The 27,649-nt window shown below is 38.9% G+C and overlaps 2 protein-coding genes across 3 annotated transcripts; one reads left to right on the forward strand and one right to left on the reverse strand.

The window, feature by feature from the left end:
• On the reverse strand, window positions 1-25,439 carry LOC117297348 (acetyl-coenzyme A synthetase 2-like, mitochondrial). Its single transcript, XM_033780332.1, has 16 exons — window positions 25,056-25,439; window positions 19,033-19,129; window positions 18,061-18,207; window positions 17,490-17,542; window positions 16,211-16,386; window positions 15,267-15,419; window positions 12,153-12,300; window positions 9,635-9,772; window positions 8,340-8,432; window positions 6,607-6,716; window positions 6,157-6,162; window positions 4,349-4,475; window positions 3,231-3,358; window positions 2,548-2,611; window positions 1,823-1,944; window positions 1-286 (listed from the first exon to the last, which is right to left on the reverse strand). The coding sequence occupies exons 1-16, from the start codon at window positions 25,423-25,425 to the stop codon at window positions 116-118; spliced, it is 2,103 nt and encodes a 700-aa protein (XP_033636223.1). The 5' UTR covers window positions 25,426-25,439; the 3' UTR covers window positions 1-115.
• LOC117297358 (zinc finger protein 417-like) lies at window positions 21,439-27,185 on the forward strand. Of its 2 annotated transcripts, none has more exons than XM_033780353.1 (2): window positions 21,439-21,635; window positions 26,348-27,185. In XM_033780353.1, exon 2 carries the CDS (start codon window positions 26,415-26,417, stop codon window positions 27,051-27,053), a length of 639 nt encoding a protein of 212 aa, XP_033636244.1. In that variant the 5' UTR covers window positions 21,439-21,635; window positions 26,348-26,414; the 3' UTR covers window positions 27,054-27,185. The 2 variants fall into 2 exon arrangements, with proteins under 2 accessions (XP_033636244.1, XP_033636234.1); XM_033780343.1 differs by lacking the exon at window positions 21,439-21,635 and adding an exon at window positions 25,581-25,801 and having other exon boundaries at window positions 26,347-27,185.
• The last annotated feature ends 464 nt before the right edge of the window (window positions 27,186-27,649 follow it).

Genomic DNA, 27,649 nt, shown 5'->3' on the forward strand with positions numbered 1-27,649 from the left:
TCAGAATAAGGTTACTAACCAAAAACACCATGTCACATGTCCACTTTGTGACTGGTATCCTGCTCATTATTGCTCAAGCATCTCTATAATACTGGGCCCAAAAAGGGACCATTGTTTATACTCCTTTCTTACTCAACTTTTCATGATTCTTGACGATTACTTCAACAATGGAAGGGTCAGCTAGCGTTGAGACGTCTCCCAGCTCGTCACTCTGATCAGCGCACACTTTGCGCAGGATACGTCGCATGATCTTTCCTGAGCGTGTCTTTGGAACACCGGGAGTGATCTGCCAAAAGAAAATTTACAAACTAAATCTTCGGGGGAAAAAATTAACAAAATTATTGGCTATGTCCAAGCCTTTCATTAAAGAAATTCCTGTTAGACTAGTGTTTTTTTTAGGGGATTGAATTGAAAAAAAAAAAAAAACCAATAAAAAAACAACTTTCAGGTTCCTCCTCCCATCCCCCTATAAAAAATAAAACAGTAAAAATCAATCGTTTTTCTAATAGTTCCCTCATATTTGCCTCAATCAAAAATTCAAAACTCTGTATTATTTTGCAAGTGTTGTGTGAACATTTAATAATAGGCATTCATAAATACAGCTATTCCTATTGGTGGAGAGCGCGTCACGCGGGGGTGTTTAAACGGTTGATAAAGAGCTGGAGCTGTTTATAACCGGTTGTTTTCGGATACGTTTAGAGGCATACTACACGCTAGTCTTGGTGCAAGATGTTTCTCGTTACGAGCGATGCAGGCGCTGTTGGTGAGTTGGCTGTGTTGTGAGTGAAAGGAAAATGAGAAACGACTTGCACCAAGACTAACTATGCCTAAGAATGCATATCCGAAAACTGTCTCAGTCATAAAAATGCAACACACGTACAGAGCTTAAGGACATCGGAAAACCTTTTAACCAAAAAGGTTATCGCACGGCCACAACCCTGCAAGGTTTTACACAGCAGTTTAAGAACTCGTTGCTACCCTTTTATTCCCTTATTTATGAGGTACTTTAAAACAGTGTATCAAAGGGACCTTACACTATTACTACTTAATGTTCTTGCTGTTTCCTGAACATATCTCAACTGGAGTATGCACCACCGGCCACCAAAGGGGTACACATTGTGTTGCATGCAGTCAAAAGTGACTGAGTGACATTACACTAAACATTGGACACAACCAAAGTGAACATTTCCTTACATGGACACAAAAATGAATGTACACTAAATTCATTTTACAATGAAATTTTCATTTTGGAAAGATGGCATCCTATGTGTTCTAGCCTTATTTTGAAACAAACCTTAACTTTAAATTAAAAGAACTTTGAAAGAAATCAAGTTGGAATCCTGTGGTTACATTGATTGTCATAAAGGACAATTTGGCCATTGAATGTTTAGGGGCCAGGCCTTTCAAAATTACCAACATTTTAAAAAGTGTAGGAACCGCATGCTGGGAGGGAGGGGGTTAATGCCCACTGTATGCTTTCATGTTCTAAAACAATTTAAAACTCATAAAAATATAGCTTCATTGCACTTTTTGCATGATTAGATAAAGATGCTTTTCTTTAACTTTCAGTCTTGTACGCAGAAAATTACGGCATTATATATCTGTTTAGAACATGTACAGTCTTTTTTTATTTCCTTTATCAGCTGTGCTCGTAAACAAAAACAGGGTTTGCATGTAATTCACATTCAAATATCTTTATGTAAAATAGTGTGGAAAACTAAAATTCTTCGTACACGTTTAGGGTGGAGGGAGGGGCTATTGAAAAAGTGTATTAGGGTTTGTATGTTCATGAAAATGTTGATAATCAGGAACGGCCCCTTACCTGTATTTCATCTGGTACTGCATAAGCTGCAATCTTTTTCCTCACTAGTATCTTCAAGTCTTTGATGATGTCCTCGTCAGATTCGCTGACTCCCTCTCTGAGAATCACATACGCATATATACCTGAAATGTCAAAACAGTTGTTGAGTTTTCGCTTACAGATGAAGCTTTGGATGAAAACGTTATTTGGTGAGTTTTCCTTAATCTACTAATACTTAAATTGCCTTTCATAACCATTCAAATACACCAAACAAACTGACAAACAATTCACAAAATAAAACATGAACTTGTCTACCAATAACATAGTTTGTTTCTGGTGTGTAGTACCCACTGCTAAACATATGATATGAACTTGCCTCTTACCTCCAGGCACCCTTGGTGGTCTAGCAGACATCTGGGCCTTAAATCATGGCTCTGGTTATCAGAAACTACAAATTTGTACTTGCAGAAGCATAAAAGTCAGTGCATTACAAAGGTTAGCACACATATTCTTCGCGAATGCGTTGTTCACTTAATACACGTCTAGTGCAGAAATGGTGGAGAATGGCGACTGTAAGCGCAGAATTTGTCAATAAATTTGGCCTCAATATCCTGCTCTATAATTGGGAGGGGGGTTGAATCCAACCTGAATAGTTTTTGGGACTTTTTCACAGGACTCCAAAAGCATTCATTATTCTTCATACCCGATATAATCATGACGTCAATTCAGAACCAATGTTATTTTACCTTCTCCTTTGATTTGATGGGGAAATCCAACTACAGCCGTCTCTGCAACGGCTGGATGCTCATCCTGAAATAAAGATTTCAAAGAAAGACTTTTTGAGTTTTATATGGAAGAGGATTAATTTCAGAGTGTTGGAAAATGGCGAGATGGTTTCAAATTGTTAAAACCCTGATGTGTAAACAGGGATTTCGCTGAACTGTTTTAGTGACTGTCCGACAGGGTGAATTAGCTTGTCTTTTTACTAGTCTGTTGGCTTTTTCACTGGTCCATATTTTCAAAGAACTAGGGATGACTTTTTTCAACACTACACTAGTCTTGGTTTCAAGACCTTCCCATTGATCAATTCCAACAACAGAGGGCGCCATCATCATTGTTTCGATTTCTAGTCTGCAGCCAAGATGAACTCAAAAACAAAAGTGTTCCCTCTTTCGGGTTATAACATTTTGAGATAGTGGCATATTGGACCAAGTGAATTTTAAATGGTTCTCAGTTGTTTTAATTGGCATTTTGGACAGAGGACCACTATTAAGGGAGACCCTGTTAAAGAGAAAGATTAAAGGAATTTTTTGGCCCAATGACCAGGGCACTAATGTAAAGCGCATCGAGACGTTATTGTGTAATGCGCTATATAAGAACTAGCTATTATTATTATTGTGAAAGGTTACCAGTGTTCTCAAAGACATACCATGGCATCCTCCACCTCTGCTGTACCTAAGCGATGACCGCTGACATTAATGACATCGTCCATGCGTCCTGTGATGTGATAGTGACCTAATTCATCCCGGTGGGCTCCATCACCGCTGAAGTAAACCCCTGCAATAGCAACATTCATTCAAATACCAAGTTTACAAGATGGTCAGGAAACAACTTTGGTCTTTTTAGTAACAGCAAAACAGTTTAGCATTCACTGATAAAACAAGATCATTCAACTCCAATAGGCTGCAAGACTCATTCAATTTTGTAAAAGCCAGCAGCAAGAGCTGGTCAGCCTGGTCAATGTCAGCAAGTGTAAATAGGTAATAGAAATTCAACTTAAGAGTGTTCAAAGTGTCGTCTTGAATCAGCCTATAAATAAAATAGAATGACTGAAATGATTGACTGCTGCCCGCATTGTGACACTGTCTAAGAAATCCTGTTCCATCACCCCCATTCTGAAACAACTACACTGGCTCCCTATCTCTCAACGAATCATCTTCAAGCTGATGCTCATTGTCCACAAAGCACTTAATGGCAAGGCTCCCCACTATATTTCTGAACTTCTTCAAGTTTACACTCCATCAAGAAATCTTCGATCAAGTTCCATGCTTCTTTCTCATTGAACCCAAGTCTCGACACTCATGGGGAGACAGGTCTTTTTCTTCAGCTGCGCCACGCATCTGGAACTCTCTACCACTTAATCTTAGATCTTGTCTTTGTACCACAACATTCAAATCTCTTCTCAAAACTTATCATATGTCACAGGTTTTCAAGGACTAATTTTGTTGTGTGTGTTTTTCTTTGTTTTGTTTTGTTTTTGTTTTGTTTTGTTTTGTTTTGTTTGTTGTTGGTTTTTACTGCGCCTTGAACACCCAGCAGGGTGGATACGTGCGCATTACAAGTCTTATTATTATCATTATTATTATGAACCTGAATAAGAAAAATGAAATCATGTGTGCAAGAAAACGAACTTGAATGCATTAATAGCTTAAAAAAGGAAGGTCTAGTTTGAGTTGATTAAGAGGAGTACACATTTATAGTTGACTCCCACAATGTAGAGCAAGGCAGCAGTAGCCACATTGGTGCGAGGGTTGGATATCTGCCTACCTTGGTATGGTTTGAAGTATGTATCAATATAACGTTGATGGTTGCCGTAGATAGTCCGCGCTATACCTGGCCACGGCCTCCTCACACACAAGGCACCAGACTCATTCCTCTTTGTCATCTCTACAGTCTAAAAAGATAAATCAAGACTATATTATATAGATTGGATTGTAGGATTTGAAACTTAGCATGGTGGAAGTATAACTAAGAGAGGTTTGTGGTAACACCATGTGAATACCTCTTTTGAGTAGTGTTGGTTCTGAAAAGAACTAACGTTTTGATCTGTATGCTTTGATCGTCTTCAGGAGAATGCTGGACTCTGATTGCATTGTTTTGTGGTGAAAAATTAATCTTGGAACTAAAGGTTTGCGACAAAACTGTGTAATACTATTACAGTATCTTTATAGTGGTGTAACAAAACTATTAGCATTGGTGATTACTATAGAAGTACAAGTGACGACACTCTCTGGTAAAAGAGCTTTCAAGGTTTAAATAATTCCTTTAACCACTTCACATTGATGACGTGTATTTCTGAAAATTGGTTTTAGACCGACTAACAGCAGACGTGTTTTAAGGCCTGGACTACTAAAGGTTTTCCTAAATTTTTTGCCGACTGCCGGCAGCAGATTCTGCGAATCACGTTTACATCTATAAATGCTGGAACTAATAGGAGACTTTCCAACGCTAGGCGGCAGCAGACATACCGGGTAAATTTCCATTGTTTACGTAGTTCTGAACATGCGCATAATTCTGAGAACAATGGATTTACCCGGTAAGTCTGCTGCCCTCTATCGTCCCAGAAAGTCTCCCATTATGAGCATAAGCAGCTATATGCAATTGGGCCTTGGTGCCTATTATGAGAACCTTCCCTATCTTTCCTTTGTCAAGTCAGGATTTCATTGTGGCAACTATTGTAAAAAGGAAACTGACTACTCAAGAAGCTAAAAAAGTCCTGTTATATATAAACACTGCGGGTGGGGGTTAAAATGTTTTTAAAAATACCGATGTGAAGTAGTAAAATGATAAAAACTAACGATAAAAGTCTCTCTGCCCTGGGGGAATTCAAAGCATCTGCTTGCCAATAACTCAGAATTAAAAGACTTATTGATACTTTTATGAATTTGTACAGTTCTGTGATACACTTCTGACTATAGACCTTATGCATTGACGTCATCAAGCTGCCATTTAAAGACACTGGACACTATTGGCAATTGTCAAAGACTAGTCTTCTCACTTGGTGTATCTCAACATGAGCAAAAAAATAACAAACCAGTGAAAATTTGAGCTCAGTTGGTAGTCGAAGTTGCGAGATAATAATTAAAGAAAAAAAACCCTTGTCACCCGAAGTTGTGTGCGTTCAGATGCTTGATTTCAAGACCTCAAAATCTTATTCTGAAGTCTCGAAATCAAACTTACTTCTTTCTCGAAAACTATGTCACTTCAGAGGGAGCCGTTTCTCACAATGTTTTAAACTATCAACCTCTCCCCACTACTCGTTATTAAGTACGGTTTTAAATGCTAATAATTATTTTGAGTAATTACCAATAATGTCCACTGCCTTTAAGAGGTAAACCGATGATGCAGTGATGAAAATGCACATATTTGTATGCAAAGTGCACCGGATTGGACAATGAATGACCTCATTTTGACCTCTAGGCAAGGGTGTCCTACTTGAATAACATGATTTGCAACAGGTCTATTAAACTTGATAAGGAACATGAAAGTCCATTATTGAGGATTACTGAACTTTGATGACAGATTTTTATGAATAGAGTGAATGTTCATGTAAAAATGAGGCAAAATATACTCACACTGTCCTGAAAGCACCAAGGAGGATGTCAGAATGAAGATTGAATTGAATCAAAAACAGCAAATGCATGAAATGAAAAAAAAAATACAATGAATTTAACAGAATTACAACTGTGATGGGATAGCTTTCCAAGGTTTGGGAGAAGGGAAGGGGGGTACAAGTGGAGATCAGTCATTGTGGTAGTCTGTCTTTTTAGCCAATCCTTTTCACCATGTAATGTTTTTGAAATATTGAAAACAAGCAATGTTTTCATGAAATGATTTTTCAAAGTATTTTCATGACATGGGTAGCTTGAACTGAATCATTTGCTGATCGAGACCTTTCAACAAAATTCTTGATAACCATGAAGGGAGACTCACAGACCATGGCAGGTCATTTTACCCTTCCTTATCTCTTCCAATTAAGAGGGAGGGCAGGGTGGAGAGGGGCGGGGTGTGGTGGTATTCCTCACCGTGTCGCTCATGAGTACAGGTTCAATACCAAAGAAAGGTGTCATTGGTCCATGATGAATCTTAGCTCCTGGTGAGGATGGGCGGGGAGTGATCATGATACCTCCAGTCTCTACAGGAGTGGGAAAGAAAAAAACGCATCCTTGAATGAGTAAATCCAATGCTATTCAACAATACAAATCAGTATTTGTTGTGTGCAGAATTTGTGCAGATTCAAATCATGCTTTATAACCACTTGTTGCAGATGATCCCATCCAACTGTTTTCAATAAACACACTATGTAAACAACAAGTGGTCCATTTTTATTGATAACATTACAAAACAGTATATGCTTTTTACAGGACTTATTCAATCAGTGCTTAAACACATTACCACTATGGTAATTGTCATAGACCAGTTTTCTCACTTGGTGTATCTCAACATATATGCATAAAATAACCAACCTGTGTGAAAATTTGAGCTCAATTGGTCGTCAAAGTTGCGAAATATTAATGAACAAAAAAACACCCTTGACACACAAAGTTGTGTGCTTTCAGATGCTTGATTTTGAGACCTCAAAGTCTAATTCTGAGGTCTCGAAGTCAAATTCATGGAAACATACTTACTTCTCGAAAAACTACGTCACTTCAGAGTTCAGAGGGAGCCCTTTCTCACAATGTTTTATACTATCAACCTCTCCCCATTACTCATTACCAAGTAAGGTTTTATGCTAATAATTATTTTGAGTAATTACCAATAGTGTCCACTGCCTTTAAACGGTGGAGTTTTGTTGATGTCTCAGAAAAACAGTTTCAGAACGCCTCTTTGGTAAGATAATTTGGTATAATTAAGCCCCATACATTCCATTGTGTAGCATGCACAGGCCTGCACCTACTGTGCTACGACTTGTTTCCCTCATCACATTGGATGACCACAACAACGTTTGCCCTTACTTTCCACGAAGGAGTGTGGACAGAGCATGCCCTCATCATCCTGCAATGCTTCGTTTCACCGGCACAAAGAGAACAAGTGTCGGTCGAAATAAAGATGGAAATCTGCCTTTTGAGCGGGGGTTTCAGCGTATTCACAGTTTCAGGTCTATGTTTTTTTTGATTGTCAGAAGAGGATTCTGTGGCATTGAGAGGCTACCACCAATGTATTTCATTATAGTTGGCCTTAATGGAGGCAAGTCCATGTGGACAGAGATTCTAGCCTTGGTTTCGGCCGTGGACCCATGTGTGATTTAGTATGAATAATGGTGTTTTTTTTCATCTGTTCTCGTTCATTGTTTAAAAACTTGATGAAAACTCAATTTTTTAAAATCCACATACACTTAGCTAGTTAGATAACTTGACTTAGATTATTCATCGTATAATTATCATTGTATTATATATTTCTCTGTTGTTTTATATATTTTTTTTTGTTTTTTTGTTCTGCGCCTCGGAATATGGTCTTGTATACTAGATGGATGGCGCATTATAAATGCATTATTATTATTAAGAGAAAGATGAAACCCTGGTGCTTCAAACAGAATCTTTGTTAGCTTTATCTTATGATTTCATTGTGCCAACAGAAGTCGCAAATAAAAAATACATTATTCTGATGATTCTGAGAAAATAATCCTGTCAGGGTGAAAGAAATGGATGGTCCTCAGCATTAACTGGTTATTAAAGTGTGTAAGAAGAGAAAACCTTAATTCAACCTTTGAACCTTTACTTTCCAACCTTTGTCTATATCTACAGAGTAAGAGCCTTACCTGTTTGCCACCATGTATCAGCCAGACTACAGCGCTTCTCACCAACAATGTCATTGTACCACTCCCAAGCCTCATGATTCAAGGGCTCACCAACTACAACACAAATACAGATACAAATACAATGTATAGCAATGGATAGGATTGATACAAGCAAGCCCCATAGAGGACAAATCACTGTCAGGGGAGACACTTCTTTTATTTATACCATTATGCACTCCAAACTTTTATCAAGCGCCACGCAAAGTAGTCACTTTTGGGAGCCAATCAGTGGTGGTTTCTTCAGTACAAGTACATCCCTACTAGGAGTTAGTGATGAGAGGTATCATGGTGACCAGCCTGAAGAAAGCTGTGCTGTAGTTCTTTGATTAAAAAACACTGGAGTTGATTCCTATTCTTTGAAGATGTATAAAATGTTCTGGTGTCAATTTCACAAAACTCTTCCTAACTTAAGACTAATCTTAGGACTTAGGACAAGTCCCAGCCCTGCACTGTAGAAAGCAGACCTTAAAGCAACACGTTGCCTTGGATCGGACGAGTTGGTCTATAAAAAGCGTTTGTAACCGTTTTTTATACAATGCATATGGTTGAAAAGATGTTTTAAAAGTAGAATACAATAATCCACACAAATATGCCTCGAAATTGAGTGGTTTTCCTTTTACTTTGCGAGCTAACACTGTCGGCCATTTATGGGGGTCAAAAATTTGACTCCCATAAATGGCCGACTGTGTTAGTCGACTTTAACAACATCTTTCTACCCGTGGCATTTTATAACAAATGGTTACAAACGTTTTTCAAAGACCAAGGCAACGTGTTCCTTTAAGATTAATCCTAAGTCTCGAGATAAGACAAGTCTTGACCCTGCGACTGCTGGATTAATGAGACAGCGCTCTACCAACCGAGTCATGTAGCCCTGATGTTGGCAGTCTGCCTATTTTGACAATATCTTTGTTTCAGGGTGCCAGTCAGAAGCCATACATCCGTTAGTGGCAATATAGCCAGGGATCACACCCAAGTTTATGATACAACCTGTCAAGCAGCAGTACAGGGATCACCCTTAGTGATGCAATTTTGTTTGGTATTTATATAAAAAGGAATAAACTGGATACATTTTCATAAATTTTGAGTTGAATTTCATTTTGTGTTTTACCCAGTCAATTTCCCTTGGGGTTAATATACATTTTAATATATTTTTGTACATGTATGTGTTAATTTTGTGTGAATTCATTAGTAACTTGGCCCTTGAGCAGCGAGATTTAAATGTTTTAATAATAAGTTAACAATAACAAAGTACATACCACAGCCAAGTGTCCGAAGTGTTGAGCGATCATATTTAGTCACATATGAGTTATCATACTTAAGAAGCAGCCTCAGGGCGGTCGGAGCTCCGTAAAACTGATTCAACTTTAACCTCTCAACCATCTCCCAGTAGCGACCTGCAATTACAAGATTGGATTTCAAGTTTATTTAAATTATTATAATTATTAGCTTATAAGATACAGTTTGACAGCAGAGGGATCAAAAACTGTCAACAGGAAAGATGTGCCCTCCTAGACCTTGCTCATTAAAAAGAGTAAACATTTATATTCCATATTACACAGAAACTTAAAGGTTGTAGTGAAAAGTTTAACAAAAGATGGCAAGTAAAAGAAATACTAAAATGATATAAACAACACTCATGAATACCTCAGACAGTTTCGCTATTTCTATTGGTGGAGAGCGCGTCACGTGCATACTACTATGCGCAACAATGCATATCTGGAAACTGTCTCAATCATAAAAATGCAACACAAGTGCAGAGCTCAGGAATGTCGGGAAATGGATAAATTTTACAGAGTTTCATACTTTATTATGCATTCATAAATACCTAAGACAGTTTCCCTATTCCTATTGGTGGAGAGCGCGTCACGTGGAGGTGCTTAAATCTTTTGACAATGACCAGTAAAAAGTGTTGAAACATGGGCGTGACACGCTTTTCAGACAATTTTTGTTCATCCTGTTGGTCGAGAGCAACGGCCGGGATAGTTATGCCACTACTATACTATACTACAAAGGCATTTATAAAGCGCTCTTACAAAAAATGTATCACAGTGCTTTACACAGAAAGAAAGAAAAAACAAGATAAACATACAACAAAATTAAGAGTCATATAAATAGGTTTTTAGAGCTTTTCTGAAGGCTGCTAATGAAGATGAATGGCGTATATTGTAGGGTAGTCGGTTCCACAAAGTAGGCCCTGCAGCAAAGAAACTCCGGTCACCAGTTGAAGTGCGAGAATGGGGGATGATCAGAACTCTGTTATCCTTGGCAGATCGCAGTCCTTCTCTAGTTGGAACATACGGATTAATGAGTTCTTTGAGATATAGCGGAGCATCTGTGTCGGTGATACATTTAAAAACAATTGTGAGAAGTTTGAACTGGATGCGTTTTGAAATACAGAGCCAATGAAGTTCACGGCTAAGTGGAGAGACATGGTCATATTTCTTGGCCTGGAAAATGAGCTTTGCAGCCCGGTTTTGTAGACGTTGAAGCCGTATAGTGTCTTTGGAGGAGAGACCCGCAAGCAGAGAGTTGGCGTAGTCGATCCTTGAAGTGACAATTGCTCTTACTGCGTCCTGGCAGGCAGATTGGGTGAGGAAAGATCTTATGCGAGACAAATTGCGAAGGTGAACATTGACAGCACTGGATATAGAAGAAACCTGGTTTGACATGCGCATTGATTGGTCGAATACAGGGTGGATATGTGCGCATTACAAGTCTTATTATTATTATTTATTATTATTATTACAACACCGAGGTTCTTTGTTGTTGAAGCCGGAAGAATTACTTCAGAGCCAACCTTAAGTGTCACAGAAGATAGTAAGTCCGTGAAACAGGGACTTGCAGCAATGAAGAACTCTGTTTTAGTTTCATTTAACTGAAGCATATTATTTGCCATCCACTTCTTTATGCTCAGATTACAGTTGGAAAGGGAAGACAGGGCATCATTAACTTCACATTGATTACGAGGGTCAAACGAAATGTACAATTGCGTGTCATCTGCATAAAAGTGAAACATAACATTTTTGTAGCACTTGATTATATTTGCAACAGGATGAGTGTACAAAGAAAAGGATTGGGGGCCAATTACAGAGCCTTGTGGCAAACCAAAGTTAACAGATTGTGGATCAGACAAAGCACCAGCAATTTTCACTCTATTGGAGCGATTACAAAGGTATGACTCAAACCATTTACATACACTACCACTAATGCCACATCACGTGATACGCGCGACGCGCACAGCAATCTCCTTATAAAGAGTTGTTTACCCGAGGGCCTTACCATTTCATAGCTGGAGGGGTGTTGTGTTGAAAGAAATCATTGAACAGTTATAATTTTTGCATTTATTTTACTTTTTGACAAAAAGTGTTGTTGTTTTTTGACCGAAAAGGTATTTAAGAATGGAAATCAAAGTGTGTTGAATGGTAAAATTATCAAGAACCAGGCCTTGGCGGGTTTAGACCACTAGTTGAAAACCTCTTTACCACACATTGATTCCCTTATTTTAACCAAAAAGGCATTTATGAATGGGATCTAGAGAGTAGTGACTCGTTCTTAAACTGACTTTTTAAACCTTGCAGGGTCACGGCCGTGCGATAAGGGCCTTGCCTATCGCAAAGCAAAGACAGTGCCAGTTTTACACGGCAGTTTAAGAACTCGTTGCTACCTTTTTTCCCCCTTTATTTAAAAATAAAACCCCAACTGTCAAATATAAGCAGAATCACCAACCACACAAGATGAAATGAGGTAACAACAATATATGTATGGGATGTTTACCTGGATCTGGGTATGTTGGTGTGCTCTCAAACAGCACAGTGGTTGCACCATTACTGAGTGGACCATACACCACATAGGTGTGACCTGTAATCCAACCAATGTCTGCTACACAGGCGTAGGTATCTCCAGGCTGGTAGTCAAATACCATCTAAATACAATATAAAGTAGAAGTAACAAAACTGAAAAGTTCTGAAAAAATAAAATCAAAAACATATAATTCTTCATATTTTGTTGATATATTAATTACAGTGGAATTCGTGCAGCACCTTTAAGAAGAGCAACCCCTGTGCAGAATGATTTTTTTCAAATGAACAAAAATTCTAGCCGGTATATCTGAAAGCTAGAATATTATTTACAGCACTTAAATTAACAATTACAAACATCAAGACATTTAATACAGAGCTTAGGCACATGTAGCCTGAACATCTGATGTCAAACTTCGAGGCTCGTGAATAACGCCCGAGACCTGCCTCCAGACCGGCGTGTATTTTCACCTTTGACCTACATTCATTCCACATAGAGATACGCAGTCAAATTCTATCGTGGAAGTGATAGGAGTGATACTGTTTGGGCATCTATGGAAAGCTCATGTCACCGCACGTTTATCTTGTACCCAATGGAATCACTAGATCTTTGTAGCAGGTACCTATCTTTATCCGTCTTTATCCTTGCGGATAAAGACAGGGGCCAGTCTAATGCACATAAGGTCAACTGAGTAGAGCGCCCTCACCTATGGGTGAGAAGGAGGATGATCTTTGGCCAAAGCTGTGCATTTTGTGTTTTCATTGTATCATGATCGGTTAACGTTAATGTATAAAGTCTATTAGTCTAAATTAGGGGGGAAAACAGACAAATCTGAACAAGCAAGTGTAACAATGTATTCAAGTATGTCTCAATTGCCATCATTGAAACCTTCATTGCAAAATTACCAGTTCATAGCTGACTCTGTGTTCATAACCAAAGTACTTCTAAAGATTCAAACGTATTAATCTACACATTTAAAACTTTTTGTTATACATTTCACTGCTATAATTTAATGTTCTGTGTAAAATTTTTATTCATTTACTTGTTTAATTATTTTATTTATTTATTTTATTTGATGATTTATTTATTTTATTTATTTATTTATTTATTACACACCCAACAGAACAACTAATACCAATAACAGGATGAATAGGAAAAGAGAAGAAATGTTCAGTTTTTAATGGGGGAGGAAAACCCCCCCAAAAGGGAAAACCCACACAATCAGGTAGGGATTGAAAAACCCAATCCACATGCAAGGCTCCGATCTACTAAGGTGGGATTCAAACCGGAGTCCACAGAGGTGAAAGGCAGGGGCAGAAACCACTGAGCTAACGTGTGCACAGGCCTAAGGGGCTCCTGCATTATGCTCTATAGAATAAAGAAATATCTTGTTATTATTGATATTTTGAGGTGAACATGTTTCAAATCCAGACAAAAAGAGATTTAAGGTTGGTCGGTCCAGAAGGGGGTATGGGGGCGTTGGGTGTGTGTGTTAATAAAACAAGCTTACAAACAAGTTAAGCCCAGTCTGACAACAAAACATTCATACGACTGTCTGGCATTGATCAGTGAGGCGGAACCAGATATTTACGTCAATGAGAGAGCAAGGCCAAGGTCATGAAACAAGTGATTCTACAACAACAATGGACTTCCTTTCTGACAGTGAAAGGCCCACCATTTACTTTTTCTTTCACCATAGCAGTCAATCATTCTCATGAACGGTAATTATAAAACTTTACGATTTAATTATGATGTTTGAATGTCAGACCTCACTGAACTGAATTGAATTTGAAAGTTGTATTAAAAAAGCCACTGAATGAAAAGTAAAGATTTTTAAATCAAAATTTTACAAATTGCAGACTAAATTATAGGGCACACGTTTGGAACAGGTGCCCCTGAACTGTCCATAAGGATGTAGGCATGGGTATCATCCACTAGGAGCCTGGCTGGTGTAACAAACTGCACTACTTTCCTAACTTTTGATTAACAATAATTAAAGTGCCCAGATCAAGAAACCACACTCCACTGCTAACAACACCACAGTTGGCTGCCCAACCAGTATAAAGTAGACTAGTGCAATGGACGCTGTGTGTGACACCCACTTCACTTCAAGAGAATACAACAGGAGCCAAGGCTGTTCCGGTTGACGTCTGAGATTAATGAAGCTACGTAATGCATGGATTATTCAATAGTATGAAACCACTTCCAAAGATCCAGCTGTGTATCTTTGTTCGTAGTTGGTTGGGTGCGGTCAGGGTTGTTGGTATAGTGGGTGTAGCATATTAGTAGTTTTTCTACTGGACAAAGGCTATCCCCTGTGGTGGATACAGAGAAACAATTGAGTCTGGGTTTGTGTTGGTAGAGACGTGAAGGATCGCTGCAGTTTTCATCATATTTTACAGTAGTACAGAAAATATTTCAGTACAATAGAACTAAAATACTAAACACAAACATTTTCAAGACCTTGGCTCAAACTGAACTTTTTAATTCAAATTTTCTATTTTCTGATGTTATACATGTATATCTTCAATTTAAACCTTCTACTTTTTCTTTTTTCTTTCTTCCCCTTGAATTACTGTTGCATTTTATCATGCAGGCCTTGAATGGAAACCCATTTTTATTGATTTGGCTTAACCTGGATAAACAAAGGAAGTTAACAAACGAAAAAACAGAGGAATTAGATTTTGTTTTTGTTGAACAAACCTTCAGTGCAGGATTCAAACTTCATTATGATCCCAAATGCTTGGACCCCCAATCGCGAGGTTACAACAAACATTCCCTGTCTGATTCCCCCCGACAATAAACATTCTCTCCCGCGTCCCCCAACTCAATGTCGATTGGAATGCAGAAGACAGCACAATGAGAGCCAACATTGACAGGGGGCACGGACCAGTGAGATTTGGCAAGGATTGTAGCCACTGGGCTAGCTCAGTGGTCTAGTGTTAACTAGTGATTTGCCTACGGATTTTTTCACACACCTTTAGGAAAGTACTTGAGTATATACAGTGCTTAATACACAGCGAAGCAAGGGCAAACACCACATAATAATCTTTACGTCCGATGCAAAATTAATCTGGATCTATAACTGACCTGTTGTGTTAGTGTTGCATAGAGTAGATAACCAGCCTGTGAGTGAGATAAGCCTTTAGGAGTCCCTGTTGAACCTGATGTGTACAGCATGAAGAGAAGGTCTTCAGAGTCCATCATCTCAGGTTCGCATTCTGTTGACTCGCTAGCCATGGCCTGAAATCATACAAAGATCTTAAAATTTTTACTTGGAACTTCTTGTAACAAAACAAACAACTCTGAGGGATCAGGTCGGCTTAGCGATTTCTTTCCTTGCCTTCACCTTAGAGGACCCTGTTTCGAATCCCAACCCAGACTGGAGCCTTGCATGTGAATTTGGTTTTCGCATGCCTGGGTTTTTCCTCCCACATCTTAAATTGAACCTATTTTGATCATCTCCTATTCACCTCGATACTGGCATTTGCACTGGTGGGTGTGCAATGAGAAAAACAAACATCTTAAATGGCTACAGTTGTTTCCTTTTTGTAACTGTTTGAGTTTGAATAAATTGACTGGAGCAGGACTTGAACCAACTACCTCCAGATTAACGTACTGGTCCGTTAATCCAGAGGCAGCGCTCTACCAACTGAGCTATCCAGTTTCAAATCAAGGCGTACAAAACTGGTACGTATACATGCGAGTAGTTTGTTTCAGCATTTTGTGTAGGGATGGGTGATTAGCTGAAGGCGTTACCGCTTAGTCTGTTTATGAAGATATAAGCAACATCTATGATTTCCTCATCAGCTTGACTTTCTCTTAAATCAGTAGTGGACTACAGTCAGCTCTTGTTATATAGAGCACTGTTAAGAAGCGGTTCTGTTTACAAAGAGTACATTCTGAAGTGCCAAAATCTAATTTCTGCTTTACAGTGTTTTTTTGTTTTGCTCTCCTCTTTTAACAAGATTTCTGTTATAAAGAGGTAATTTGGCCAGTCCCTTGTTATAACGAGAACCCAATATATTACAAACCTCTTCAAGGGGAATATCTATCTTAGACATCGGTACTTTGTTCCCAGTCCTGGTAGCTACAAAGACCCGCTTCACATCAGGGCATTGTTTCACCGCATCGTCAACGGTCTTCTTCAGGTCAATCAGTTTGCCTCCCCTCACAGCCTGGTCAGCGGTCATTATAGTCTCGGCTCCAGCTAAAATGCAGTCAAAAAAGAAAGATGAAGCAATAATGGTACAAGTTTTTAGAAAGACAATAGCTTTTTAGGTGGTAAAATTGTTAAAAGCCCATATACTTGATTTTGGGGTTCAACAAAGAATTGACTAGAGTGGAGAATTAACCGGATTAATGTGCTGGCGCTCTACCAACTGAGCTATCTAGCCCTATGTTGGCAGTGTCCCTATTTTGTCAATATCTTTGTTCGGGGGTGCCCATATATTTGCACGGAGAGTGAAAAACGAGTTGTGCACACTCAAACAGCAGTCGTATTGCCACTTGAAAACAAGGTTTCTCCATGCCACATTTCTGCCATACTTTTTTTCCCAATCAGGAGGTACTTGTTGGTATAGGTTACATTGTGTTGAAAAATGCCTTTGTGATGCTACCTCCTTAAAATTCAGCACCTAGCTCATGGACAACCACCCATACACCATATACCATCCACCCATATATGATCATGGAGCACAGCCAGAGATAGAATGGGTTTGTTTTTTTCCGAGAGGGAGGAAAACCGGAGAGCCCAGAGAAAAACCCTAGTGGCATAGGGGAGAACCAATCACAACTCTACTCACATTATGGCCTTAGCAGGGAATCGAATCAATACCAAAGTGGTGAAAGGCAAGTGCTCTATGCAAAAAGCCACCCATGCACCAAAAATCGCCTGAAGTATTATTAAGCCACAACTGACTCAAGCAACTTCAGCTATGACCTTAGCTGCAGACAGCAGCGACATCATGGACATAGGATTTGAGGCACTGCATGGTGAGGTATCAATATATATTTGGTTTGCAGTAACACCATGTGTGTATCTACTTGCCAGAGAGAGTTTGTTCTAAGAGAACCACTTACTTTATTCTACTATCGCGGAGTAGATGTTCGGGGGTTCGGGAGACTTCTCAGTTCTGAAAAGAACTGTTCTCCTTTTTTTTTTGACACACTCATAGGCCCTTTTCAAAACCACAGCTTCGGCTATGCGTATGCACTCTGAGCTTCAGACGGAGCATGAAGCCGAATCCAAAGCCGACGCTGTGGTTTCGAAAAGGGCCATAGAACAACCCAGCAATTTTAGTTCTTACTTACCATCAATAACTCTGCTTGCTAAAGCATCAGAACTGAATCCAGCAAACACCACACTATCAAGAACACAAGAAAATCAAACCAGAATGTTTGCAAATTTGCTTTTAAAATCTTTGTTAATTTTGTTCTTAAATCTAATAAAAAACGTAATGTAAATAGTCCTCTTCAGAAATTGGCCAGCTCGCCAGGTATTTTGAGGCAATAAGCCATTTGTAAGCAAGATTTGAATAGTGTCTGATACAATGACTTGCTTAGTCACATATTACCACTTACATTTGAGTTCCTAAGATTAAAAAGACTGTTCCTGTGGGACATGATTCCAGCAAGCTTTTACATACCAATACACAATTTTGGATAAATTTGTATAGCCTGATGGTACCACAGTTTGCTCATTTGCTCCAATGCGCGTCTACCATTTCTCCCATTTTTGAGTAAATTCCTTGGAGTACATCTCGACTCCCAAAGAGGGGAAAAGGATAGGCGTGTGTAAGTGTGTTTCCGCATCATACAAGGGACCAACTGCAAACCGTTAACTCAAGTTAAAGTTTAAATGGCCTGGAATTTCTTACTGTACCTGTGGATGGCACCAATGCGTGCACATGCCATCATCGATGCTACAGCAATAGGTGAGACAGGCATATAAATAGCTACTCGATCACCTTTCTTGATTCCATTGGTCTTCAAGGCATTTGCAATCTGATTGGTCATCTCATACAGCTCTCTGCATTTACATAAAATTAAACAACTTGTATCATTTAATAGATGGACATTCTCATCGGGAGTAAAGAATATTAATTTAGTCTAATTGGTAAGACATTGCTCTAGAATTGCAAAGGCTGTGTGTTCGAATCCCACCCGAGTAATATGCCTGTGATTTTTGTTCACAGGACTCGAGTAGTACTGAGTATACAGTGCTTTCACACATCGGTGTATATGGGTAAAACCAAAAACTAATATTTTGTATCATTTGAAAGTTTCAGTGACTCACAAGAAGGAGCAGGGTCAGACAGAAGGATTTGAAAAAGGCAAGAAGAGAAGTGAGAAGGATGAAAGAAGAGGTGAAGAAAAAGAGGTGAAGACGGGCGGGTCATGTAGCAAGAAGGGAAGACAATATCAAAAGAGGTCATAACTCAAAGAGGTCATAGCCTCGATGACTATTTAAGGTCAATTCTTATATTCAAGGTCAGCACCAGCGAACCAAAGCTGTATTTGCGGATGAGTAAGTGAGTTTTCTAAAAAGCCTTAAACAAAAACAAATTGTCTACTACTAATAAGTTTTAAACGAATGCTTGTTGTTAACTCTTCCATCATCCTGTAAACTGTATCATTCAAAATATTGTTGTGACCCTTCCCCAAGGTAATGGGGTATGCTTCGTTTGTGGAATTTAATACAAGATATCAAATCAAATTATAATTAACTTGTAATTAATGACAGTAGCAGGTGCTGAAGTGAAACTAAAATAAAATGTTCCGTTCTATTTAGGGTAAAAAAAAAAAAAAATTGAGTTATTGTCCATACAGAAATAAAAGCAAACTGATTTCCTACTTGTAGGTTATCCGTTGTTCCTGTCCTGGCTCATCCTTCTCCCATATAAGGGCAACTCTATTTGGATCAGCCTCTTTATGACGATCGATGCAATTCACTAAGAGGGAAAAAAGGAAAAGAGGAACTATTGACTACAAAATGAGTTAATTATAGGTCCCTGGAAATGGTTGGAAGGAACTTAAGCTGAGTATTGCACATTGCTCAATGATTAATATTTCCTTCTAATATTGGTGAAGCCTCTTTACATAGAAGAAAAGGGAAATGTCTGCAGGAAATTCAATCTCTCTTTGGTAATGTTTGAATGAAATATCAATTCAAGCACCCATACAAATGCGTTAATGGCCCCTATGAACTGTCCAGAGAGTGCTACTTTTTAAGACCCCTCCCTCCAACTTCTACCCCCTCAGAAGTTATCAACATTTGTTTTTATGTGTGGCAGTTTCCATGTCCTTTAATATCAAGTATGATTGACCCATGGGTTTCCTCCGTTGATTCTACTGGATAGACCTCCAAAGCCCCCACCCCAACCCCCAGGAAACTGTAAAAAACTTTGGTTGGACCCTCAGGCAATTGCCTCCGTTGTCCCTGGTCATTGCATTGGTGCCCCTTGAAAGGTTCTACATAGAAATTTACAATTTTCTTAAAGAGTTGCCCCATTACAAAGAAGAAAACACCTTGGTACCAGTGCCCTGCCAACAATGCAGCAACAGGCCTTGACCCTTTGCTCATGTGATGGCAATAATGTTACAGCAGGAGTATTATTCATGTAGGGACATACTTTCACTTTGAAAAGTCTCATCAACTGAACAAATATAATGTTAAACTTTTAAGGGACGCAGACCAGGAACATGGAGGCAATGGTATGGAGGCCCAACACTGCAGGCTGCCGGAATTTCATGGTGCTAGAGCTCTTGCCCTAGTCTTGGCATTTGTTTCAACTAAATACATCAATTGATTTTGCCCATTTTAATACCTTCTTGCTTACAATATATAATGTAAATTATTTGACTTTAAATGTTGGAAGGAATAAAAGAAACAAAAAGGCCTAAATGAATGAATGAACGAACGAACGAATGCTATCCCTCCATTCTTAAATACAGGCACCATTAAGCTGATACTTAATACCTTGAAAAGTCTAATTTTGGAAACCATATGTAGGTCAGCTATTGTACTCAATAAAATTGCCCTACTTTTTTTCCAAGGGACAAGCAAGTATCATGCCCAGGTAATATAATAATAATAATACTTTAGAGTTATATATAAGAACTAGAGGGCGCACTGGTGATGCTTCTTGCACAAACGCGCCTGGACCGCAACGAGACACGCGCGCCATTATGTACGCGCGTTGAATACGAAGTACACGTTGGAGTTTGTGTTTATTGGACGATGACGCGATGCTGTTTTGTCAACTTACAAAATGGCCGAACAAACACACGCTAAGCAATGCCTGTTTGTTCAACTTAGAAAATGGCCGCTTGCGCGCATGCCGGGGTGCGTATATAGGCCAGTGCGCCCTATAGTTCTTATATATAACTCTATGTATATAGCGCACAGTACTCAAGGCGCAGCTGTATATTCCAATTGTACACTACTGTACACTTGAATCACAAGGGTCCTGGTATTCTGATATTATCAGCCCAACTTGTAGAACTGTGTATTGTAGGGCCGATTAAATTGACCCTATTTATAAATATTTTGTATTGTCTTCAACACACCAGATGACCATTGTGAAATTATGACCTTTGGAAGTTCAAGCTGTGACCATAAATGAAGTAATGGCTTTGAACTTGTGTACACCTAGGGTCCTTGACTGCATAAATTGTATCTTTGATTAGTTTGCTTTTCTTTAAAAGGAAGCTAAAAATGCACTAATCAATGGAAATCACCATAAGACCCAATTCCCACTTTTTTTATGGTTTACCCTACATCGATGTGTGATAGGTTGGCACTGTAGTGTATAGGGACCTACTCCATACTTTCTCCCAAATCTGGTGAAAACAAACACCAACTTTGATTAGAATCCACAAGTTTTCAAATTACACACATGATAATCAATCATACCCAAGTATTGACACTTAAAAAAGGTAATTTATTTTGAGGGAATATACAAATAAAGTTGATCAGTGAAGCGCAACTTTGACGTTTTTCTATATTTTTGACACAGCCAGTGTTTTGATTAGTTTCTTCCAAAAATTGGGCGTTTACCTTCTGTCCCGGTCCTCAGAATAGAAATTTAGTAGCGTGTTTGTATTGAGAAAATGCATTGTATGTATTTGGGTATTTCATTGCATGGTGCCCTTCAACAATAGACTCTGCACTGGTTACTCCCTTCTTTATGTATAGAAGTTTTTTCGAGTGTCAAGGTAGTTGAGGTGTAAATCTGGTTACTACACGGTGGACGGGTATTGGAGAGGATGTTGTTTGATTTACTCTGTGGAGCGTTTTTTACTTTTCAGCACTAAGCAGAGAGTGAGCTGAGGAGAGTGTTCAGTGTTGTAAAATGGTGTAAAGATAGGAGTTAAGATCATCCTGTTTTATCCAGCTTGTTTTTAACACATTTGTATGATTTCAGAGCCGAAGAGAATTGTGACTATCTGAATCAAGTGAGTACCATCCTATGACATTTCAATTAATTTAACAGCTTACACTTTTTGATGATGATTAACAAATTTTGAAAAAACCTATTTTGTGTGTTTTTATTTCTAAATATTTTTATATGTGAGAAATTATAAGTTGTTATTTCCTGTTCAATAATAGAATTTAAAATTTGGGTTGAAGAAAGAAAACAATTATTCCTGCAAGATTTGAAATGTTTTAACATGCCAACTGATTCATCTGGAACTAATGACAGCATCTCCCTATTTAGTCAATTTATTTTTGTTTTTCAGCAAGTGAATAGTTCATCTAAAACTTAAAAAAAAGATTAAATCCTCAAAATTCATGCAAAGATCTATGGTTTGGAACATTTAAAAAACAACAGTTTTGTCAAGATTCCAAAAACAAAATAACAAAATTCAGATGAACCTGTGTAACTTGCATTGCAAATTGTAAACATTACAGAACTATACAAGAATCAGGGAAGCTTTGCAAAATTTCCATGGGGTATCAGGGAAGAAAACTACTGTAAGGGCTGTAATGTTTATTTTGATTGCAGGACAATTGAAATATAAGCAAAACTTAGTATTTGAAAGTCTTTTAAAGCAATCAAACAACATCGGCAAACAGAATTGTCCAAAGGCCCACACTTCGTGTATCACAACTTATATATAAAATAACAAACCTGTGAAAATTTAGGCTCAATCAGTCAACGGAGTCGGGAGAAAATAACGGGAAAACCCACCCTTGTTTCCGCACACTGCGCCGTGTCATGACATGTGTTTAGAATAAATCCGTTATTCTCGATATCGAGAATTGATAATTGTTTTAATGTTTTCTCAAAAAGTAAAGCGTTTCATGGAATAATATTTCAAGGGAAGTATTTAACCATTACCTTCTGTAAACACATCTGTGAACTTTTAATTTTTGTTCTGTTCAGAAAGTGTCCAATGGCTTTAGTTAATGCTGTTTTTTTTTATATTCCTTTACAACAAAGTTCAAACAGAAATATTTGCTTCTAGAGGGTTGAAGAATGTAATCAGAAATAAATAATCATCAAACATTTTGTTTGGGTAGTCGGGTTCACTAAGTGGTATCTTTTCTCGCCTTCAACTCTGGGACCCTGGTTTAAGTCCCGCCAGAGGCACTAGATATGGTTTGGGTTTTCCCTGGAATAATTCTCTGGGGTTTTCCACCCACATTTAAATGTAAAACCAGGGCTTGAATTTTAAACTGGAAAACAGGCCCAAGGCCAGTGATTTCAGTGTCATGCCAGTACACTCAAGACAGGAAAAGTTGGTTCTTTGTCGTGTTTTTTTTCTTCAATTCAACATCTTTGTCTTAAAAAAAAATGAGGTTCAAATGTTGAATCTGTGTCTCACAAATCTCTTTCAATTCTGCAGAGTATCACCCACTAAACAGAAGAGATCCATCTTCTCTGAGTGTTTTGTTCAAATGAAAAAGTTTATATGACAAAACCATGTTCTCATTTTGATTCTAGTCTCTCTTCTCATTTTGACTGTAAGTAAAATCCTGGTCCAGTAAAGATTCTGAGCTACAAGTCCTGCGGTCTCAAGGGTTTTCCCCCAAAAATTGTGGTGTGAAAACTAAAACTTAATTCTTTGTTTTCTCTCCACATGGTTCTTTGCTAGTGTAGTGATTAATTTTGCCTTTCTGAGAGATTTATATTCTAATGTGTTGCTCCAAAGGGATTTTAATTTTAGAGGGCAGTTTAGTTAAGTCTGACTGCATGGTCTATCGGATTCTTTTCTTGGGGGAATACAAAGTCACATCAACAATGTTGGGCCAAAACCAGATTCAAATTTGTCAGCAAAACGGTCACTGCATATTTTCAGTGCTGTTCCAGCAGGTTGCGATAGTTGCAACTCTAAATTGGGGAGGATGCATGAAGGACCAGTTCCCGCTTAATATGGAGTTTGCAATAAGAAAGCTAAACAGCGGCAAAATAAACCTTGCCTATGTTTACAGACATCTGTTGTGCATACAAACAAAAACTTAGGCTTTAGGTAGCACCATTATTTTTATTGTACTTTTTTTTTTACAACTTTAAAGGTTTACTTAAATCAGAGTGGCCAATGTTATTATGAAGGTACGGTGTACTTTTAGGTAGGAAGTTACTCCACAAGTTATGACCATAAAACTTTACTAAGTAACAAGCAATGGCAGAGGCCAGAGCTGTTGTTGAACTTGGGGTCCTACTAAAAGCCGACAACTCGCCGACAACAAGTCCAGAGCGCCGACAACTCGCCGCCAACAAGTTTTAATTACCTCGAAAATTGCCAATATACCATAGATGTATTAAAACTATATGTGTTCTGTAATATAAACATAAATTCAATGGAAAAAAATCCACGAAAAGTGTGAATTTTTAACCAGAAAAAAAACTGAACGTTCACGGAAAACAGTCGGACGCCATCTTGGCTTAAAATCGTGTTCGGACCAGTCCATTATGATGCACTGTGCACACTGCAGTGAAGGTCTTCACATGAAGCCCGCCCTCTGTTGTTGACAAGTGCTAAATCTACCCGTATCATAATGGTCTGGTCCAAACACGGTTTTTAAGCCAAGATGGCGTCCGACCGCTTTTCGTGCAAGTGAAGTTTTTTTCTGGTTAAAAATTCACACTTTTTGTGAAGTTTTTCCATTAACTTTATGTTTATATTACAGAACACATATAGTTCTAATACATCTATGGTTTATTGGCCATTTTTGAGGTAATTAAAACTTGTTGGCGGCGAGTTGTCGGCGCTCTGGACTTGTTGTCGGCGTTGTCGGCGAGTTGTCGGCTTTTAGTAGGACCGTTGAACTTGAGGTCATAAAATATTAACTAGTTAGAAACGACCCCCGTGAATTGAAGTAATAAAGTTAGGTTAGGAAAAGTTTCCGCATGGCGCCACCACTTTTTCATTCGATATGAAATAATATAGTATCTAATTTACCTCATTGATATATCCCTTTTTGTAAAAATGAGTGAAAAAGTGGTGGCGCCATACGGAAAGTTATCCTTAGGTTACTTTCAAACCTAAAATTTGAATCTGAGAAAGGCTCCCAGGCATCTGAAACTAGAAGCACACAATTCTATGCAACAATGGTGTTTCTTCCGGAAAAGTTTCCGTATGGCGCCACCACTTTTTCATTCGAAATAAAATAATATAGTATCTAATTTACCTGATTGATATATCCCTTTTTGTAAAAATGAGTGAAAAAGTGGTGGCGCCATACGGAAAGCTATCCTTTCTTCCTCATTATTTTCTTGCAAAACAATCACACTCACAGGGTTGATGGTTAATGCATGTTAGAATATAATACAATGGGAATAATAATACAATATAACAAGGTCAAGCTTCCACTTTTCAGCCAGTTGTTTAAGTTTAATTTGGGCAATTGTTTTACCGAAATCTTCTCACCAGACACATTGATCTTTCCTCCAAGAAACCAGGCACTTTTCCCTTCACTCCAGTTAACATCTGAGACCTTGCCAAAGTCCTCGAACCAACGTAGCCTTGACCGGGCAAACGTCCCCCAAAATATGTCCGGTTCACTCAGCGAGAACTGGTGCAATTCCTGGTGGCTCTCGAATGTGTACCCCATTTTTTCGAAAGTCTCCAACTCTGGAATATTCACAGAGGAAACCTGCTTCGCACTGCACACAGTCGTGGTGGATACACATCTTGCAAGACATGGTTGTCTACAATGGTTCACTAATGAAGCTAGTAATAAAGAGTTTGTATTTCGAAAAGTGTTTACGAACTGACACCCCCTGTACAACCCCGCCATGATTGACCAACACTCCGCAGCTGTTGTGTGTATTGTGTTTGGGGCAATGTTTATTATACACAATGTCAAAGGTTAACCACAGGCGACTGAGTTTTTGACAGTGAAGTTAAATAGCGCCACCTTGTGTCGAAACAAGTTTCAATGTTTTTTTTTTTCGGCATGCCCAAAACCCCGGCTTGCCTCCCGCGCATGCAATTAATTTTGTCCTCTATGCAATACTATCCGGAGGACATTATTGCATGCCGGACGGTTTGCATATGCAATTGTGTCCGCCCGGACACATTTGCATATGCAGTTGTGTCCGCCCCCGTGCAAAACCGTCCTTGCAGTAAATTAACCGCCCTTGGTCGCGGAACACGTTTGCCATTGTTTACAATACAAGGTAAGTGCATGTCATGAATGACATGACAGGGGAAATGTTCGGCCGTGCCGTTGGGTGTTCGCTGCAATCTTAATACGTGAATATTCATGGTGTATGTACAGTCTAGTCATGTACATTTTCGCTGGACGGTTTTTGCATAGCCCGGACACGATTGCATATGCAAACGTGTCCGGAGCGGACAGTATTGCATTAGGAAAGAAATACATCTGACACCGGCCGCATCTCGGGCCGGCTAACTGAAACACTTCTGAGTTTCGAAACAAGCATACACATAGAAGATGTGAAAGAGCATGTATGATGAGATCAGTGTGCATGCCATGTGTCAAGTCGGCTATAAAGGCCTACATAACGTTGGCACGACACCGACAGGTATCCAAGAGGAAACTTTCTCTCCTTTTGTTTTTCTTTGACATCTTCTTCTCTAGACCCCGGGCTTTAAGTACCCAACAACGACACTTCTGTTCAAGTAGAATTTCACTGTACACCTAAGCAACTAACTCATTCAATTTGTTTGTATTTCTTGTATTGTTTTTCTTGTAGATTAGAATTACACAAAGATATTGAGGGTGAAAACAGTGCCGATGGAAGGAGACGGTGCTCCCTCGCTATGGAGGACCAGTTAAATAACAATTTTGCTGCCGTGCCAGACTGTTTACTGCCCGATCTCGACCCAGCTAGTCTTTATAGTCTAGAGGACGACCAAGCCGTGCCCGTATTCGACCAGGCCGTGTCCAGTAGTATCGATACGCTTCTTAATGGGGCGAGTTGGTCACCGAGTCAACGAGACGACGACGGTTATAGCCGTAGCTTTGAACAATTCGTAAACACCTCAAGAACACAAGGGAGCGCCCTGTCTCATGGAGATGTTCCGACTTCCTCGTCTTATCCACTGACTTCAAACGGGAGTAGTAGTTCCTCTCAAGGCGCTGATGGACAGGCGCCCGTCCCAACTTCTACGTCACCTACGTCTGACGACGTGACGTCACTTCACTGCTCAATCTGTTTCCGAACTTTCAAACATAAATTGAGCCTCACCAACCACCAGAGGTCCCACACTACAAGGCAGCCGTACGCGTGTACGATATGCGGGGAGACGTTCAAGTACAAGACCAATTTCAAACGACACAAGCGGGGCCACGTGAGGGAGATGCGGATATGTAAATATTGCGGGCTAAATATGGACAGCGATTATGATTTAGCGCAACATGAGAAAGAACACAGACGTCAGCAAAAACCCTTAAAATAACTTCAAAATATTTATATAACTACATTTTTTAGTCAAGTGGTGCACTTGAAAAATATTTACAATACAATTCTGGAATAAATTAAGTACAAGTGTAAACACACCGACTTTAAAGGCAGTGGACACTATTGGTAAAAAAAAACTTACTTGGTAACAAGTAATGGGGAGAGGTTGATAGTATAAAACATTGTGAGGAACGGCTCCCTCTGAAGTAACGTAGTAACGTATTCGAGAAAGAGGTAATTTCCCGCGAATTTGATTTCGAGATCTCAGAATTAGACTTTTGAGGTCTCGAAATCAAGCATCTGAAAGCACACCACAACTTCGTATGACAAGGTTTTTTTTTTCTTTAATAAAACAAAATATGAATATAAATGCACTAAGGAACATTACATAATTGGGTTTTTGCTAACAAATCAGTTGCTGGCACTGTTAAAAAAAAATGTAATTCACTATATACATAAACTGACAAACCTCTAGAAGTTTGAGATCGATCGGCCATCTGGGTCACGAAAAAATAGTAAAAAAAAACGATTACACATTGTGCATGACATCGATGCAAAAACCCAAAATGAATAAAGCGTTTAGTAAGCGATAAA

The sequence above is a fragment of the Asterias rubens genome, chromosome 1 (assembly GCF_902459465.1).
Source record: "Asterias rubens chromosome 1, eAstRub1.3, whole genome shotgun sequence".
NCBI classification, from domain to species: Eukaryota; Metazoa; Echinodermata; class Asteroidea; order Forcipulatida; family Asteriidae; genus Asterias; species Asterias rubens.